Source organism: Halictus rubicundus, chromosome 15 (genome assembly GCF_050948215.1).
Source record: "Halictus rubicundus isolate RS-2024b chromosome 15, iyHalRubi1_principal, whole genome shotgun sequence".
NCBI lineage: Eukaryota > Metazoa > Arthropoda > Insecta > Hymenoptera > Halictidae > Halictus > Halictus rubicundus.
Genome location: NC_135163.1, coordinates 4,796,577 through 4,817,117, shown reverse-complemented (window position 1 = coordinate 4,817,117; position 20,541 = coordinate 4,796,577). Strand labels below are relative to the sequence as shown.

At 41.1% G+C, this 20,541-nt stretch overlaps 1 protein-coding gene across 1 annotated transcript in view; it reads right to left on the bottom strand.

Moving 5' to 3' along the window:
- The window catches only part of Con (leucine rich repeat protein connectin), a 170,440-nt gene extending 150,338 nt beyond the window's left edge, over nt 1–20,102 (bottom strand). The window contains exons 1-2 of the mRNA XM_076800678.1: nt 19,552–20,102; nt 12,780–13,273 (exon numbers count right to left, since the gene is read on the bottom strand). Coding sequence (XP_076656793.1) covers nt 12,780–13,273; nt 19,552–20,102 — 1,045 coding nt within the window. The remainder of the gene's footprint in view (nt 1–12,779; nt 13,274–19,551) is intronic.
- Nucleotides 20,103–20,541: the final 439 nt, after the last annotated feature.

Here is a 20,541-nt window from a genome sequence, read left to right as displayed (position 1 = left end):
AGGGCCCCATAAACGACGTAAATGCAAAATCTAGTAATGCTTCGATATTTGCTAGGAAATCGAACAACTTCGAACAACTCCAGTTCTACCGTTGTCCGAAGGAAAATTTTTATTCGGTCCGCGTGATCTGTATCCTGATCTACAAATTTATGTATACGGGAATATCCCCCAAGTATAGCCAGCTCTCGGGGAACTCATCGCGAAAACTGTTCCTCCAACTGCAAGAGGAAAACTTGGATATCGGATACAGGAAACACCCGATTATAGGAAATACGTACTTGAATATGTGCGCCACAGGTGGCACGCAGATGCTCCAATATTTACCCCCACCCCTCCACCCCCCCATCCCCCAATATTGTTCCTTATAGTCACGCGAGATTACGTACAGCCATGGAAATTTACGCTCGTGCTCGGACAGTTGAGCACCGGTCGCCAGATAACGCAACAATTGTTGCAGGTAAAAACAGAGACCTTAGCAACTAATAACACCGTGTACCGGTCTTCTAAATTTTCAGCATAAGTGGAGAAATCTCTGGAATAATCTGACAGGACATTTTGCACACCCCTTTCGCGAAAATATGCTTCGATAATTGTCAAACGAAAATACAGTTAATTATTCAAATCTGCTCCCCCGAATATCTTGGTTCATTTTTGAAAACGCAAAAAGTACCTAATTTGAATGACACATCAAGTGGTCAGTATCCTGAAGGTTCTTTATCTCCCAAATGTTTTTCTCCAACTTTTCAAAAATTATTTGCAGTAAAAATAATGCCAATTCCGTAATAATTAGACTGTGGACATATTTATATCAATTTCGACTTTCGTGGATTATTTTGTAAAAAATTAGGATCAGGAACAAGTTCGATTTGTTAACTGAAAAATTTCTAGTGGTAGTCATAGAGATTTCATTGTTTGTTACTGCAAATGTTTTCTTGAATTTTAGGAATGGGTATGTAAGTACTATAACTGCATGAAGATCCGTAGTGTAGTAATATAGTACACAAAGATGGATTACGACTTTTTGATTGAACTTAATATTAATTTTGAAAAAGTTAACTTGACAGAAAGGAGGCTAATAAATTATTCGATTGCTAAAAGAAACGCTGGATATATTTATAATTATGAAGTTGAATCGAATGCTCCGAAGTGACTCTGCTCGATATTATGGTCCGCGAGATTAATTGCGAATTCTGTGTGATTGGAGTATAAAAAGAATGAAACAGGTATCGCAACTGCGCTATCGGTCGTCCATTAGTAATCTATCGAGTACTCTGATAAGCTTTGAACCACGGTTTCTTTCTCTTCTAATACGAGGATCGATAGGGAAGCGGGACACGACAGAAAGCCGCGAAACATTCATTATATCCGGACAAATAAAAAGTGGCTAACACGAAATATCAATCTCGAGCCGGTGGTCTTTCCAGCCATCGTCCTTTTTCTTCTCTTCATTCACGTTTTTGCTAATCCACCCGGCGACCGTGTCGAGCAAAAAGACGGCCAGATAAAAAAAAAAAGATTGGAAACATCGTTATTGACGACAATTTATTAACCGTCGCGTTGAAACCCGTACGTAGAGACGTATTATGCGCACGCTTTTTCCATAAGCTTGAAACGCCATAAATTCCGTATGAAAATGATATAGAAAGAGCGGACAAAGAAAGTATTCAGCATCAATTTTTTATGATAATTAGACTGCGGATCTTTATGCAAAATATTTTCATTGATTGCAACACACAGGAACGAAATCAAAATTACTTTCTTCCTTTAATTACTCTAATACGCTGGTGCCCTTGAATTTTTTTAAATATGTCCACTGCTTTAATCTCGATATAGGGAAATTATTTTATGCATTTATAGCAAAAATGAATGAGATTAATTTAATACGTTATTTAGAACCTATTAAAATTATTGAGAGAACAAATCAATTTTTATGTAACTCCCGTGTAATTGATGGAGCAAATTTTATTTTACAGAAAAATCCGCGAGTCTATTTATTACGTACGAGAATAACACGCTCGTTTGGAAAAAGTCATTATTTAACATTAAAAAATACCGTACAGAGAACGGAAACCTTGCGGTGGAACAAGTATCGACGCATTTCTGATTTGCATGTAATTGTGCAAGTAGGAGCGCCGTGTTCCAGAAAGAGCAATAAAAACTGCGTTTATAATTAAAATTTTATCCGGTCGTATCGCATCATAATTTTTGAAAAGATCTTAGTGCTTCAACCATTAAAATAAAGCAATTTTAAGTTTAACAGTTTTAGATTTGCATTTGAAATAAAATTTATAGAAATCAATAGGATCATTATGCGATATCGCTGGATTCAATTTCGACACATGATCGAATTTTTTGTTGCTTTTTTTTTTATAACGCGATGCTCCTAAATGTGCAATTAAATCAGTAATGTGCTAATATTATTTTTACTACAAGATTTCCGTTTTCGGTGTTATACTTCCTAGTAGTAATTTTTTCGCGTTCTAAATTGCACTAATACGCTATTTTGTTATTATCATAAACAACCACGTATGTCAATATTTTTGTATGTAAAATTTATGAAACCGTTCTATAGAAATTCGGACCAGGGAAAAAATTCTTTCTTCAATTGGATATTTCTCCTATTAAAAATGAAGTACAGGGTGTTCCAAAATAATGTTTCATTATTAATATCATCAATGCAAAACAGTAATTTCTGATGATTTTCTTATTATCAATATGGAATTGTAAAGTTAATGAAGCACTGGGATAATTAAGGAAACGTTTCCGTTAATGTACCGGTTACCATAAATGACAAATTGCAATTAACGACCGAAATTATTAATTATTAATGTAAGCATACGTACCTATTGATTTGTTATTACGATATGATGTACTACCATTTACTTATTACTCTTGATTTATTTGTATGTCAGGCAATTTATCCAATTTGAGTGTCATTACTTAAATCACTTGTCTGTCTATTTAAAACAACATTTTAATATTAGTCAAAGTTGTGAGAACGTCGTTCATTCATAGAAAAAGTGACATAAGTCAGAAAAGGGAAATTTTACAGGAGTGCCATTTGAAAATGATCTAAAATTGCCAATTTTTTATCGCATATAACCAACTTAGAAATGTAAAATAATTTGTTGTTATTTAGATACTGCGTTAACTGTCGTGTACATTAATTATACAGGACACCACAATTTATATATCTATTATTATAATTCTTTTTACAAATATATTTTGAGTTATGCCACTTTGTTTATAAATGAACGACATGCATGACGTAATGAAGCAGTATGCACAAGATATACCGGAAAATGAACAGGGAAAAATAAAAATGATTCACATGTACGCATGCAATATCGCAATAGTTGGCACGCGTTATGAAAATTCGTTCGGGCGTTTCATTTTCGTCGAAACATGAGAAATATTAAGTGTCGAGTGCGTCAAGGCTACGGGTTGTAATTAAATTGTTTAATTACCGAATCGAGAAAGGGTCGAACTATTGGGAACTGTACAGACGAGATTACAGAATTATTGCGGTAACGCGTTATAATAGAATTGTCATTTAATAGTGTCCACTGTGATATGTATCCAGATACGTAATCTATTGTACCCTAATCTATAACCCTTTTCTTCGCAAATTGTTCTCTGTGAACGAGTATCTGTCACAATAGTAGTATTGTTTTAACAGTTAAATCGATGGATAGACCGTATTAATCAAATGATAATATATCCCTTTGAAGTGTCAAAATTATAATTTCCACAAATATGAAACGACGACAGTAAAAAATATTTAAACCCCTCCCCCTTAACATATAATTAAATACACAAATTTACTCCGAACTAGAGGCTTCTAACTTCAGATTGCACGATTGAACACGTATAGTAAACGACTGACACTTTACAAATTTGATCAGATCAAGCTACTTACATCTAAATCATGTTGGAACACTAAAGCCTCCAAGACATCGCAGGTGAGGATAATCCATGGTCCTGTCCGCACGGATGGGCAACTTAGTCTAAACTGAGACAAGACCGTCCCCGCCACAGCGACCACTGTCCCCTTCCAGAAAGCGCCGTTATCGAAGGGCACCGTGGGGTCACGAAGACGCAAAACGCTAGCGAACGCGACGAAGGTGCGCGGTGGGGGAAGAAGAGGTTGGTGGGAGAAGCAGGCATTCGGGGGGCCCTCCCACGGCCGGAGGGGGGGACCTACGGGCCCCCTTCCCATGCGCAAGGAGGGGGGTCACCGGGGGCCCACCCGTGAGGCCCCCCGGGTGGGGGGACACCGGGTGGGGGATTCTCGAGGTGTCCGAATAGCTTAGGTATTTTCCGGGGGAATCTTCACTTCCCCCCGGAGTGGCGTTCCTGGAAAGGTCACCGTGGTGTAATCAGTGGGAGCCCCACTATCCCTTCCCTTGACCCCAGGGACAGCGAGGAATCCATAATAAGAGATTACCATCACGGTAAAAAAAGGCATTTGAAGGGCCCCTACGGTAATAAATAAACTGGTACAAGTTAATTTCAAAGGAAAGGATACCAAAAGTATTGAAACCCCCTCCCCCTAGTCGCGAACTATTCAGATTCAGTACAAGAACTCCGAGCATCATGTTCTATTTTCTTCGAGAGAAAATTCAATAGATTCCGTCTGTAGCAGGGATCGCTGTCAGATGCGTATATATCTAATTTCCTCCTGGAAAGCGCACCCTTTTGGGTCGAAGTTTTCCCGGGGTCTGGACGAATCAGTCTTCTTTTTTCCTAATGGAGGAGCCCCCCCCCCCCCCCTCCACCCCATCCACTCGAAAACTGTTCGAAGCTTCTCTGTTCGGGGTCAACGGCCTTTAACTGGACTGGTCTCCGGGTTCGGAGGAAACTCGACAGGACGTTACGTGTCCATCAGCCTCCTTATTAAACTCACGCTTCCAGAAATTTCTTGCCGCGGAATCGTTGGGTCCGGACACGGTCTGGCGCGGGAAGTTGATCAACTTTTTGACGAGGCTGCCTCGTCCGATTCCATTAGCGAGCGGAGTTACACAATCCTTCGAAGCGACGAGCGGCGTCCCGACGCCCTCGCTCGTGATCGCCGGTCTCTCTCCGGGAGAGGGAGAGAGAGAGGGAGAGAGAGAGAGGGAGAGAGTTTCTGCGAACTAGAAATTCCGGGAACGTAACCGGAAGGACTGATTCCGGGCGCAGTTGGCGCTGTTTCTCGCCGAACACCAATAACTCGATTGAAATTGCTAGTTGAATGGCCATCTTCTTTTTGCTGGAATTATGTTTCGCAACGTATTATGTGTAAGGGAAAGTTCTGCCCTTTTCCCCGTGGAAATTCGAAGTCATTTGTTTAATGGTATCACGAACAATCGACAGATTTCAACCGTAGAGAACCGTGTGTGGCACGTTTCAAATTTCTACCACGAGGGTAGGCGAACACGGTTTTAATGAATTGTACTCTTTTCTTCGGTTTCGCTCTACAAAAAATTACGAAAAAATTCACGAACATTCTATCTCATAGCACGCGCAATTATGGATTTTTTCCGAATTTTTAACAAGGGAATGGATTCTTTAAAAATTCCAGAAACGTAAAATTGGTGACTTCGTGTTCAAGTTATCAGATGACCACGCTTATATCGTTATAGTAGTTGTATCTTATTAATATGTATTTTTTCGGATTTTTCTGATTAGGCAAACACGTTAGAAAGGATTCGAAAACTCTAAAAATCCGAAGAAATATATATTACTATTTTTAAAGATACCAGTTTTATGTAAATTCAAGTGTGAGCTATTGTCGAGAGCAATGATTTTTTCATTCTTTAATTTTCTGGAGATATATTATGCAATATTGTAAACTTCTATACTCGGAGGAACAATGTACGTAGTTAAAAATTCAATGGAAAATCGAAATCAATTTCGAACTCAGTTTTAATAAAATTTCGTGCCCAATCCTACCTAAATAGAGTAATTAATTTCATAAATAATAGGTGAGTGCAAATTGTTAAAGATCCTGCCAAAGGCGTCTGTTGTGAGTAGACTGGGGATTTTTATGCAAAATAAAAACTGTCTAGACATTTATTTCTTTTATTAATCATTGTAATACGTGGAAAACAGAATAAACATGAGTTCTTTAAATATTTTGACCGTTTTCCATTTGGCCCACTAATTTTTCTTATGAATGAATCAAATCCACAGTCTAGTCACGAGACTTTGGAAGGTAAAAGAACTCGCGCTAATTAAAAACCGCAGACCACTAAATTGTATTGATAAAGGGGACGTCAACCGACCGATAACAATTCCTCCTGTGCACGTTAAAATGACAGACAAAATTAACGCTGATCAGCTGGATAAATTGTTCTCGTTCCGGATTGGTATAACGTAACACAGCAGTAATATGCATGCTCGTGTCGGCTCCTACGAATATTATTAATTCGTACAATCACTTAGGATTCAATCAATACCGTTACGGTTGAATAAATTGTTCGAGACATTTCGATATTGTAATTCGTATTTCCCTGCGGTGAAATCCGTTCAAAAAGTTCAATTGCTGAAAATGGATTATCGAGATCTCTGATTATAACGTGTTTGATGCGTTTCAATGTTTTCGCATGTGTTTGGAAAAATTTTCAAAAATGTACGCTCGATACGTTTTTATCGATTCGGAAATATATGATCAACTCCGCCTAAAACAATATAGTTCTATCAAACAATAATTCCACGGTATTAACGTTGATCGATTTTCAATTAAGTAAGCACATCGAAGATTTCATTCGCGAATATCGAATTGCGGCTCATCGATTCGTATCGTTCCTTTAAATCGCATTCCGATCCTAAATGAATCTCGCTTAAAGCGCGCCGTTCGCGACGCAAAATCATAAAATGTGCACGGCACATTAAACCGTAATGATCCTCCGCTGATGTGCATTAAAACGAGAGTCTGGATCTCCGTACATATTTTGTTGTCAGTTAGCGCATAAAGTGCATCCACCGAATACATATTATCTTTATGTAATCTTATGCCTGACGATCACACAGATTAAAACTCTTTCTCAAGTGCATAATATGCAACGCATTATCCGCACAGTTAAACGAGCAACACAATTACTTCAACCTTCATCGACTAAAGTAATTGGAAAACTTTCGAACTTTGTTTTTCCATATGATCGTTTAACGCGTCGACTGCGAACCGAACAACCATAGAAATTCCATGAGACTAAAGTAATTGATTTTATACGGGCTGTCCCAAAAATGTTGTACTTTCTTGAAAAGGATAATTCTCGAGATGATTTAAAGCAACTTTTTCCTTTGCGAAAATGCTCTCCGCGGCTTTGTTAAGGAGTTATTAACGAAAAACACGGGCCAATCAGAGGGCGGCTATAGCAGAGAGACCCCGCCCCGGCGACGGGTCCCGCTGAGCGTGGCGCTGGCATTGGCTGACGTCAGAATCCTCCTGCTGTATCCGCGCTCTGATTGGTCCGCGCTTTTCGTTAATAACTCCTTAACGAAGCCGCGGAGAGGATTTTCGCAAAGGAGAAAGTTGCTTCAAATCGCCTCTGGAATCATCCCTCCCAAGGAAATTTCAAACAAACATTTGAAAGTTTATTAATTCCTCTTTTAATTCTCTTGCACTCAGCAAATATTTCCAACTTTCTTATTGTGCTATGTTATTTTAACGAAATTAGCAAATATTGACAAATTTAGTTAATACTTCTTGGCTCCACTGTGAGTATTATAATAGGACTTACGGGCGGTGGTGTGATTAAAGGTTTGCTTCCAGGTCGAATTGCACAATAGTCGAGAGTTAAGTTGTGCATCCATGTTGCAGAACGTGGAACAAAACTAGCGTAACCAACATAATGGTAGAATTGGACGAAGGCGAATTTGATTGTAAGTTCGAAAGGGCTAAGGGCAGGTCGGCGGTAAATTCAAACATTTCAGAAGTAATATGCAAACTGGAGCATATGCTACTGCACAGTGAAATGGAATTTCGGGATCTCGGTGCTGGTCAAACACGTCCGGCATTTCCCTCTTTCCATGGTTCCTTTCCTCGTGTTGCGCGTCCCCATCAATTTATCAGATCCCATCGGCATCCCGGCACCGCCAAACACTCGGTCGTATTAGGTGGTGAATACATCCGTCCGAAGATAGTTCACCGGACCATAGAGCGAATGGTCAAATATCGAAGAAAGGTTCGATAACAAGCTACCACGTACCCGCACGTCGATTTCCCGAATCTACTTCGTTCGCCCAATTCGACGACCTACATTTATTATTACACTGCCTGGACGTCGGACGGAATTGTTCGTCTGGCCCGCAACTCGAATACTAACAATTGGTTAGTGGATTTTTCTGTACAGTCTTCGATTCGTAACTGTCGAAAAGATCTTTACCGTAACTGTCAAAATTTTATCCCCACCACTAGGGGGATCCCCCTTGGAACCAGTCACGCGACAAACGCGCTCGAAGGAAAGGTGAAGAACACGCTCGAGCATCGGTGAAACTCACGGTAATGCGAGCGAGGCAACAGATAGCAATGGTTTTAATTTTTTTTTTTTTTTTTAATGAAACGTTTACCATCGCATTCGTCTCCTTTTTCTGATTAAAATGACACCAAACACGATATAATTGCGATCACAATTGCTTGTGTGACAAGCGAAGTTGAGAATTCGTGTAGCTCTTCTACTGTAATTGTCAACTGACAAGAAACTTTAATGGCTTGTTATACAAGTAATTATTATCGTAAGTATGTCGTGTTCGGTGTCAATTTAATCAGAAAAACTAGACGAATGTGATGGTAAAATGATGGTAGGTGAAATATTTTTTAAGGAAAATATTTTTTTTTATGATAAAAAATGTAACAGAAGTTGCTTGGTTTAGACGGGGACGTTTTGTAGTATAAACAGTCTTTTGATACCTGTTATGGCGAGGGAGATTACGAGGTCAATTTAATTTTTCAAATAGAGTGCTATACTTTCGTCTATACAATGTGATAGTGCGTTTTTAGACGAGGTGTTAACAAGGTCATTTTCTGTCATGGAAGGTCGCAAAATCGTAAACAAACCGAGCGTCGGACTACAATACGCCACTAACTGTCTTGTCCGTCCTCTAAGCCTATTTGACTTTGTGTACAACTGAACCAAAACAAACTTAATATCCCCATGGCGTTTGATGTAAACAAATGTAAGGTGTTACATGGAACAGCCAAATAGAACAACAGCCAACAATTGAGTGAGTTCTAGAACTGCTGTAACGAAAAGAATATTTTTAGCGCAAAAGTCATTAATTTTTAGCTTTTAATTATTTACTAGCTTTACTCCATAGTAGTTTTTCCGGAGGAAAAAAATGTCTGTAATAGTCGTATCTGTTACAGTTTACCGGCATACAAGTTTAAACAGGCTTAGCGGACAGACATGACAGTAACGAGCGTGCTGTGTTCCGACGCTCGTTTTTTTTTAAATAATTTCACGACCTTTCACGAACGAAAATGACTTTGTTAGCACCTCGATGAATTCGTTAAAATATGCACTGTCACATCACGTAGACAAAACCATAACATTCTGTCCGGAAAAATTAAATTTATTTTTAAACCACCCTTACCGCTTATGGCGGTCTTTGAAGACATTAAAAAAATATTTCACCTTTGCAATAGGAACCGTAGAAAATGACTCCGAGAAATTATTCTTATAGCTATTTCATTCACGAAATATTAAAACATAGTATGAATTTCACAATTTAAACATTGACAAGCTACCGAGAATCGGAAATACTTTTTTAAATACTTTTTTTGATCCACTGCAGGAACTTTTGCCAAACGGTTTTTCTAGTAGTCAAACGACGGTCTACTGCATACTCCATTGAAAAAGCTTCGTTGGACTTCAAATAAACCGCTTTCGAAACTGGTCGGTATCAGAGATGATCTTTTAATTCAGTATCAAAATACATACCATTCATTTTTCACTATTCGCAGAGTTTCAAATTTCGCTTATTTTCCGTTCGATCGCCGGTGAAATAAAGAGCCGGACCTTCGTCCCCATTTGCTCGGCGTGTAGCATTATTCGAATTCTCGTAACTCCCACTATTTCCTCGCTACGTAACTACGGGGCAGATACCACCCCCCCCCCTCCGCCCACGCGGCCAGTCTTTTTGCTGGTCTATGGTAATTTCAGAATGGATGGAACCCTGGCAGAGACAGACCAGCCCCGGTGGTATATCGGAAACCGCGCGCTGGATGGAAATATTGTGCCCGGGATTATTTACATTTCAAACTAAGGAACAGGGACAGCGGCGAAGCCGGCGCGGAGAACAACCTTCTTCAAGGTTTACGAGGTTAGTTACCGGGAGGCGTTTTATGGTTGTCCGATCGCGGGAACCACTTATTGTTAGTCGGTCACGAGAACGCGTTACACTAATTTCAGAACGAGTTCAGTCCTCCTTGCCAGAACTTCCGTATTGAAACGAAATAATGCCATTTACGTTCTCTTCTCTTGCCGCAGCTACAATTAATTTGTTTACAATCCTGCTTTACCTGCTTTGCTGGTAAGCCCTGACACCGTTCAGCAATTTCATTTACGTATTACAATCGACAATCGACCTTAAATAATCAGTAAGAAAGGATAATTTATTTATTACTCGAGAGGCACCGTCTCTCGAGTAAATATGAAACAAAACAGTTCGTCCTTTGACGACGAAGGTCGACGTACTCACGACATCGAGTCCTACAAAATTTCTGCTGCACGTAATTTATTTATGTACAGAAGAGAAGATCAGTACATAGCGTTCATTTTCCCGTTACAGTGTTCACTCTGTACAGTGAATTCTCGATATATGTCGGCAACACTCTTGATGTCGTTTATTCTCCACCTTTCGTGACACATGTAAATATGATCGGAATTGTATCGTATTTGGTATCATTTTCATAAGAAAAATGTCAGAAATATGTTGTTGACAGTCCCATAAAAAAATAATGAGAAATGAAGAAGTTTTCACTACTCGGCGACCAGGGCAGTGGGGACAATTCCACGACATTTATTATCCAGGGCTCGGCGACATATATCGAAAAATACATGTCCCAAGTATCTAGCCGATAAAAGTCTCAGAACTATCCCCACTGCCGCATACTCCGCGAGGGGCCACGAACCGAGGCCTCTATCTCCTGGCCGATACATGTCCCTGGCCAGACCCGTGTATTGGACATATACCGAGTATACACTGTATTTAAAACTTCGATCACGTAATCCAGTTGTCTGTGAAAAATGTTTTCAATTTCCCAAAACAAAACCTCGTTCGCGAAGGGTTCAAACGAGTTACGTTCAGAACAAAATTGAACGGAGTGCAAATTGTTAAATACCGGGATCTGGCATTTTTCAGTGTCAGCACTGGAACGCTTCGAAACTTCTATCCCCGAATATTAGACGTTCCGTACAAATTACAGAAAGCCCGGGCTGAGTAATTGAGTTGCCACGACTACTCTTCGCTAATCTCGATCTTTTTAGGTCTCTTCCGTTATGGTCTCCGAAATGGCACTGTTCCGAACGTACGTGTCATAAGGCCAGTTCCAGAGAAGTTCTAACACGGTTAGTAGATTACGGTGGCAAAGTTCGGGCCAAACATTCGAGGAACGCTGCTGGTTGTGACTGTGGAGGATCGACGAGCTCTGGAGAAGATAATCAGGGCGTCTAGGGGCGTAGAGAAGGGTGAAAGACCATGATGCTCGCGGTGCGGCAGGGGGAGGGGAGGGGCTCCCTTGAAAGGCCGATCTGTAACGACCGCGAAATTGGCACGCATCGCTTCTAACCAGCGGAATTAAAGATTCCACGATGCGATAACCAGCTGCGTGATCGTTCGCTGCGCGAGCGATTACCGGTGTCGCGCCGCCTCGTCGTCCAGATTCAAATTCACCGTGAGATATTCTTTAACGGCGGCCCGTTACGGATACCTTCGCGAAATTATCTATTATCCGACGATAAAAATGGAGGCTGAACGGTCGCTCTCTTGAAACAACGGGCGGCGAATTTATGGCTGTGTCAGAGTTCTTCCTCAACCTGTGGCCCGTATAAAACCTGTTACGGCTGTTTCATTAAAGTTTCCGACGACCAACCCCCACCCAAATTTCTTGCTCGTAAAGTTCGCGTATTATTAAATCAAAATTTTTGGCTGTTACCGTCTAGCGCGTCGCGACGACGCGACGGGAAAATTCAGTTCGGGTTTGATCGTCGAAGTTCGCCCGCCGGAATTATTAAACTTCGGGGATGACTGATGGATTCGCGGTAATACGAAAATTAACCGTACCGCTTAACAATTAGAGAACGGGGATACGGCTCGAACGTTCGGTCAATTTCATGGAAACGCTGTCTGACAGCTCTGCGGAAACTTATGGTTGATTGTGGTCGTTCTTCATAATAAAAAATACTGTTTCTTCACAGTAGTTGCGAAAATAGCACTAGCTTCTTACTCAGCATGCTCTTTTTCGGTAGTGATTTTAGGTTTAAGTCAGAGTCGCCAGATGAGGGGAGGGACCACGAACGGAGGGGAACAAGTTACCCCCTCCCTGCCAGTATCGGATTAGTCACGTGACGTTGCGACGCACGCGCGACAGAGACGAACCGCGTCACGTGACCGCGTGGAAGCGTGAGGGAACAGCGCGGTAGAAGGGGAAGGAGGAGTGGGGAGACAAGTCTTGATCTGGCAACTCTCTACGTGATTAATTTTCTGAGAGACTGGTTCCATGGATTCAACCTTGCTGTACAGTTCTGTTGACCTAGAATGAAAAAGAGAGTAAAGCATGCATCGAGTCGACTCACCGGTGATGTAGAAGTGACTGGAGCTGTTGTAGAGGTTGGTCGCGATGGGCTTGATGTTGTCGAAGGTGATGGTCTTCAGCTGGTTGTCCCTGAGATCCAGGAAGTACACGCCGGGTGCTCCAGCGAGGAAATCGGGTTTCAGGCTGGCCAGCCTGTTGTCGCTGAGACCGAGCTTCCGCAGGTTCCTCAGGCCGTCGAGCGCCTTCTCCGAGATGAACTGGATGCTGTTCGAGTCGAGCTTGAGCTCGCGCAGGGCGGACATCTCGACGAAGGTACGGTCGCCGATCATGTCGATCAGGTTGTTCCGTAGGTCGAGTTTCATCAAGTTCCTCAGACCGTGGAAACTGTCGATGGTGATCACCTTGATCTGATTGTCGGCCAGCTCGAGCTCTTCGAGGGAGGTCAAATGCATGAACGCTTTGTCGTGGAGAGTGCTGATGTTGTTGCGGCAGAGGAACAGGCTCTTCATCGACGGCAGATTCACGAACGTGTCCCTGAAAAACGAACTCGTGTCAGTGTGAATCGGAAACGGTTTTGGATGCATGGGGCGGGTGAGAGACACTGGGGCCGGGGAACGTCTTCGAAGATATTCCGCTGGGAGAGCCTGCCGGAGGATGAGCTTTATGACCGTGTTAATGGCGACCCGAAAGTTCTGCGCACTTGCGCGCCAAATTGAATCGGCGGCGCCGGGTTTCGCTACGGAGTTTGGATTTTCTTAGAGGGGGAGATCTTGCGACAATTTTTTCCAATTAGCACGTCCCCCCTTTTCTCCTTTACTCTGCCGCGGGATCCAGTACCTGGCATAACTGCTCGCATGTGGCACCAATGATCGGCAAACTTAATTCTTCCTTGACGGTCATGTCGTTGCAACTTCTGATCATTCGGTTGGGACTAATCGCAATTTTACTTTGCATTGTTTACTTTGTATTGAATCTAGTAGTTATGGACATAAATGTATAAAATCTGCAGAATATTGAACATACACTATAGCCTCGCCAATAAATAATACTTGTGAACACAGCAGTACGAAATATTCCAAATGTTTCTTGCACTTCTGACCTTGCACGACCTTGAACGTCATTGTGTAGTGTAAGAGCGAATTTGTCTTGACACACGCTATCATATGATACAGAAAAGTGTACCTATAGCATTCTATTTAAAACACCGAAGATCACCATTTCTAAAAGAATAGTGCAAACACAAAACAATTACTAGTACTGTACGACTATTTAATAATTTAGACGGAGCACTTAGAAAATTTAATCTGTATTCTGATTGTCCAAGGTAAACGTGGCGGAAAAGTAAAAAGAAAACAGTAATTTCGTAAATAATTAAAATTGTTCAATTATTTTGGTTCAGACCGCAGCCCACATTCTTCCTTTATTTTCGATCAATTTCGATTACTTTCACTTGGAAAAAATAGGTTATATGCACTTCGAATATCCGCAAATACGAGTGGAAAATTCTGATACAAAAAGTTCACCGGTTCGTCCGAAAGAATTCCGACAAATTGGCGGGAAAAACGGTCCGGAAAAACCAGGATAACCGCCCTGTAAAAAGAAACTGCTTTCCGAAACGAAAATCCATTTTACCGCAGTTTCGACGGGACACATTTTTAAACGGTCGGTACACGCTCGCGGGAGTGCTGGAATCGACGGTATCGGTGCAACGAGCGGACGGTCATGAAGTTTTGTCACTCAATCAGCGACCGCGATCGCTAAACGCGTCGGGCTTTTAAACGCGCGGGAAAGTCGAGCGGCGCGGCGCCGCCGCGCGCGGTTCGCCAGCCGTGAAAACTGCGGCATCCTCCGGACCGCATTGTCCGCGTTTCTATCGCGTGGCTGGCCCCGGTATCGAACGTCAGCGATCTCCGCGTTTATTTATAGTGTCGCAGCGAGCAGCAACAATGCCGAGATTACGAGTCTCGCGCAATCGTGATCGCGCGACACCCTCCAGCTGCGCCGATAAGGAGCTTTCAACGGAGAACCGTGTCGCTGAACTCGCGCTCCCCCGCGCCACCTTCCCCTACCCTCCCCCTCCTCACCCCTCCCCACGTCGATCCCTCGATAATGCATTGCGTATGCACGCTCCGCGAACACGCCAGATACCAAACCGCGATACACCTACTCTCGCGGCGCATTAATCCTGCACCGCCATCATTTTTTAACGCTTCCAACCGTTTTCCAGTTTCTGGCACACATCACTCGTAAACAATTCTCAACAATACCTTATTTTTCTACCCCATGCGTGCACAGGGTGTTTAAAAATTATACCCTGTACCTCGGGATAAATATTGACTCTCGAGTCATAATTGACCTTGACCATTTTTTCAAGGTCAAACATTTTTTCTTTGCTGCATCCTATAGTACTCGTCGCGAAGAACAAAAGTCCCGAAGGAACTATAGGTCTCGAGTCAACCGTTCCGTCGTCATAATCGCGGACCGCTAATTTAGACCAAATAGAAATTAATATTGCACACAAGTCTTTCTGTTTGTGTAGACGTTCGATGCTCGTAAATATGGGTCCGCCGAACTACGCGAGACAAACAGTGCAAACTTCATTATTTATGTTCAGCTTGGATAATCAAAACTCTCCGGTTGTACGGTACGTAAACAACAATGGGAGGCCGAATGGAGAGCAACAGTACTCGCTTTATAAATAGAAGCAAGGATTTCTTCGTAATCATACAACCAACCAGAAAAGACCGAATAATAGTTGTAGTAATTGATTTAGATGTACAGATTTCATGATCACTTTATCTGAACGAACCCGAACAACTCTGACAAATTGGCATGGCTTTGAACGATTTAAGCCTTTTTGAACGACTCTTTTTTAGAAACGTTTAGGTTGATCGGTGGGAGTTGGCTATTGATAGGACTTTTCAATTGATTCAACGGTTTTTTCGCTATCCAATTTCGAATAAGTGGATCCGAGAAAAACGCGTTTGAAGTTTTCAACAAGCATATCCATCCGCGTGATGCCACTACTTCATGAACTATACCCACACAACTACATCGAATTTCCGGCAGAAACTTTAGCGATTTATTCTCCGCGTATTCACTAATGTAAAGAAATCGATCTCTTCAAGTTCTCAAATCGGGTTCTCCCTTAACCCTCCAACGCCAGCGTCCGGGTCTGTTTTGACCCAGTTTGTCCATGTCGCCAATCAATTGCTCAGTTTCTGGCAAATTAATTCGGTGAACTGCTTTAGGAACAATAGAAAGATTAACGTATCAACGAGAAATAACTACAAAAATATGTTTTAAAAAGTTGATAAATAAATCGGTAAGCGGTTCTAGTCATTATTAATTGCATGGTTAGAAGAATGGTCCGCCGTCCGAATATTCGTAAGAAAGCGCTGTTGTAAAGGTATTTTACAAGGAAAGTAAAATGACAATAATTACGGTGAAATACAATGAAAATAAATGTCATATTTCTCAAAATGAACTTAAAAGGTTCTCGGTCAGGAGAGAACCGCCTTTCCGACCCACGATATTGAAATTTCAACTTGAAATGCCATAAGGGACCTGCCGATGAAGGACCTTCATCGATAAGGGATGCCTACTGCAGTCGATGACCTAATTAGTGGTACCAGCACGTGTTTGCTTTGAAATATGGAAATTACCGATTTACTTGCCGGCGGATCCCTTTGATCGTTAGATCCTTAATGGAACTTCAATGCTGTACGTCCGAGAAAAAGTAACTGAGAACATTCAAAGCTTTGGAAAACTTGAATCGATCATTTCGAAAAAAATTGTGCATTTAAACGATATTAAAGCTTTAAAATTTGTTGACAAGTTGACAAATATAGTTGCTTTCACGACACTGTATACAATAAAAAAAAAAGGTATTCTCTACATGTGAACATGAAATATTGAAGTTTGATTTAATAATTACTACACATGACAACGCAATTTTTAAATTGCTACGCGTTTTTATTTTAAACCGGGGCTCGACAAAATGTACCAATATACACGTTGCAACAATATTCATTTGAATTTTTCTGGTACTTCGAATATTGTTAATAAAAATAATAATTTGTTGTTGATTTTTAATGGAAAATAATTTTAAATTAAGAATGTTTATAAGAATTCATTATAATAATAAATATAGCAATCATTAAATCTGGTGTCTCAGTCAGGAAGTATTTCATGACCATCGTAAAACCATTAATTGTGAGAGAGAGTTTTGTTCGAATAAATATTTATAACTGACGTGATGGAATAAAATAATTTTATAAAGTGCTACGGTTACAATTTGAAGTACTATATCAAACTATATGAACTCCGTTGAGTCTGTGTAGCGCGACTGAACGTGGTTCATACGTACTATCATTTTCAAGTAGTATAAGCTCTTTTAAGTCAGCCATAATACGAGATGTCCTCTAAAATTAAGCAGAAACTTTATTGAATATTAAAATCGTGTTCAATATAGTATGGTATACTTTCTCGATGAATTTCTGTGTCATCGAGTAGAATATTACAATTCGGGCCAGATGATGGAAGTTATACTTTTGAAATGAATTAATTCTACGGGGAAAGATGATCATCCATTACGTAGAATAGAAACTATATTACAAAGTTCTGCTCTTCCTCTGCTATACTCTTCAAATTGAATGAATTCTGCGGAGGAATAAGATTGTCCAATACCGACAATAGAAACTGTATTACAAAGTTATCTCCCCCTCTCAGCTGCAGTCAACTAATCAATGCTAGAGATTGCCCAGGCCTGACCTAGTCAAAAACTGAATTATAAAAATAAGTGCATAATGCAGTAGACTACAGACTACTAAAATCTGAATACTTTAGCCATATTTTATAAGTGTAAGGCAAATCCTAATTTTTTATTTTCATTTTTATAAATTTCTAAAATTTATTTTTAGCAATGTATTACTCTTTTCGAAATGAAAGAGTTATTTTACTACACAGCATCAAAAACTACAAATAATGTTGCTATATTAAATATGTCACATTAAAAAAAAGAAAAGTTTCAAATAAATTGTTCTACAAATGACGGAATAGCATCATTGTTTACATCATTCTTTGAAGAATGTGTCAAATTAACACGACGGTTTTGATAAGGGTTAATATACGATTAATTCGTTTAATAATCATATTCACGATTTCGATCGAATATTTTCCGTCAGTGGTAGTACACTAGGATTCCCATTTGATGACAGTGAATGAATAATAAATTCGACTAGATAGAACGATTTGGTAAAGCTCCGTCGCAAGGGGAGGAGTTTTTTCGTCGAATTGGTTAATTCCACCGATCGATCGCAGGCGGGCGAGAAACGGGCCCTTGCAACCCGTATACCCGTATGCCCTGTCACTAATTAATCAATCAATTATTAACTGCGTCAAACACCGGTTTATCCGGATTTCAAGAGCGCTCGAGGCTCGCGACATCGCGCGCTCGGCCCGGCGGCCGCGTCGATTCAATTATGTTATCAAACACGCCGATTCACCGAAACGTGTTCGAGCCTTACCGAACGTATACCCCGGGCATCGTGAACTCGAGAAATTCCTCGGCAATTTATCCAGCCGGTATTCCTCCTAAGTATCGCCCTATGCCGGCTAAAGACGTTTCCAATTTACCCGACCCCGCGGTGTCGGCGCTCGCAATACGGGATAATTGAACGAATCATTCGGAATTATGAAGGGTGCTCGGTGGAGGGGGCTCTTATCGTTCCGAGACTACCCGATGTAGACTCGCGCGTGAATCCAGAACCTCCTGCACCGAATTAGTACTCCGTAGATATATCTGCAAGCCCAAATTTTAGTATAGGGAAGACTCATACTCAGAGAGAGAGAGAGAGAGAGAGAGAGAGAGAGAGAGAGAGAGAGATTCACTTTTTGTGCTATAACCTGGGTACTACTGTTGGTAAAGACCAAATGTCCATTTTAATGTTACTGACAGGGTACAAATGGTTTACTCGATATATGTCCAAAACGCGGGTGTAGCCAGTGACAAATATCGGGCAGGAGATACTATGATCCACGCCAAACGTAGAAAAGAACAGCGATGCTCTAGAAGAGGCCTCTATCTCCCAGGAGTGTTAACATACGTATCCTACACGATGCATGTCTAAACCACAGGTCTAGCCAGGGACATAGATTGGCCAGGAGATCAAGGAGTATATCCCACCGGTAGTGGGGCTTTTATCGGCTAGGCATTTGGGACATATATAGAGTGAACGCTGTAGAAACACTGACTAGAACATTGTTTCAATCTGTGAAGTTCAGTTTATGCATTCTTTTTCAAATAGAATCGATCAAGGAAGAATTATGTTGCCAAATAAAACGACAGAGTCAATTAGGAAATTTTTGAACCCCTATGATAAGGTGAATTCTGTCCTCCAAGTTCTCATGTTTTTGAACAATCGCCTTGTAACATATTACGACACGCAGCAAAGCTTAGTTAGTATTATTAATTGTTTAACAGATTCATCGCCCCATCGTCCACAGTGTTTAAGACAACGAAAGAAAATTTTCAAATATTTCGTGGACATCAACCCATTCGTTGATTAAAATTAAACAGCTTCTGAGTGAATATCGATGTCGATCGTATATTTATCGGCAACACGATATAATTAAACCGAAAAGAAAGAAACGTGAGCGAGCAATCATCATGGACAGAAATAAGGATAACATGTTATTATAATAATGATGCCCGTAACAACGAATCGGGTAAATATCGATACGCCGTTCTCGGGAGTGTCGCAAATTGCGTGGACTCGCGAAACAAATTAACAAAGATATGCGATCGTTACCTGTTGATCTCGGCGATACGGTTCTCGTTCAGATTGACGATCGCCAGGTTCTTCATGTTCTCGAACGCGTGCTTCTTCAGCGTCGATATGGAGCTTCGGTTCACGTTGATCTCCATGATCGTGGACAGATTCGAGAACGCGTATTCGGCCAGCTGGTCGATCTTCGCGTATTGGAACGCGATCTTCTGCAGATTTTTCAGCTGGCGCAACAACTGCGTCGGTATGTACTCCAAGCTGTTCATCGTCTGCACGTTGAACGTCAACTCCTGCAGATAGATCTGCGAGCCGAAGTAATCCCAGGTCGAGTCGGTCAGATTGATCGGCTTCAAGATCAAGCATTTAGCGGTGGTCGCGTTCCTGATCAGATTGCTGTCGCAGAGGCAGTAAATCGGCACATGTTGGCCCTCTATGTTACAGATGTTCACCTCCTTCGTCTCCTTGGCGATCTTCTTCTTGCCCCGCGACCTCGTCGAGGCCGACAGGCTCGAGGAGAGCAACGACGTCACCAGGAGCACTTGAAAACACAGCGAAATCCACGGTAATTGCCTCATCCTGCGATCGTCTATCTGTAACAACATATTTCTCCCGTTAGAACATTTTTGTGGATTAGTTTTTGTCGATTATATTCTTCTGCCAATGAATTATTTAAATATATTCCTACTGTAATATCTGATGTGACCATCGAATCGTTGATTGGTTACAAAATATGCTAAAGATATTGTCGGAATAATTCCGCGGGTAGGCTAAAATGCGGTCTCTAATTAACCGAGAATGAATGATGTTCGAATCATAATATTCACATTTCGCTTTGCTTGTTAATATTTATTTTATTCGTCTACTCTTACCGAGCACCCTCCTCCCCTCTTTAATCGACTTAGTTGTGTATTCCTTTACCTATTTATTTTAACGTCTTTATTATTTCATATTTATTAATACGTTGACCAACAAATTTACATAAAATTGGTTTTTAATTCATTATTCTTTCATTAC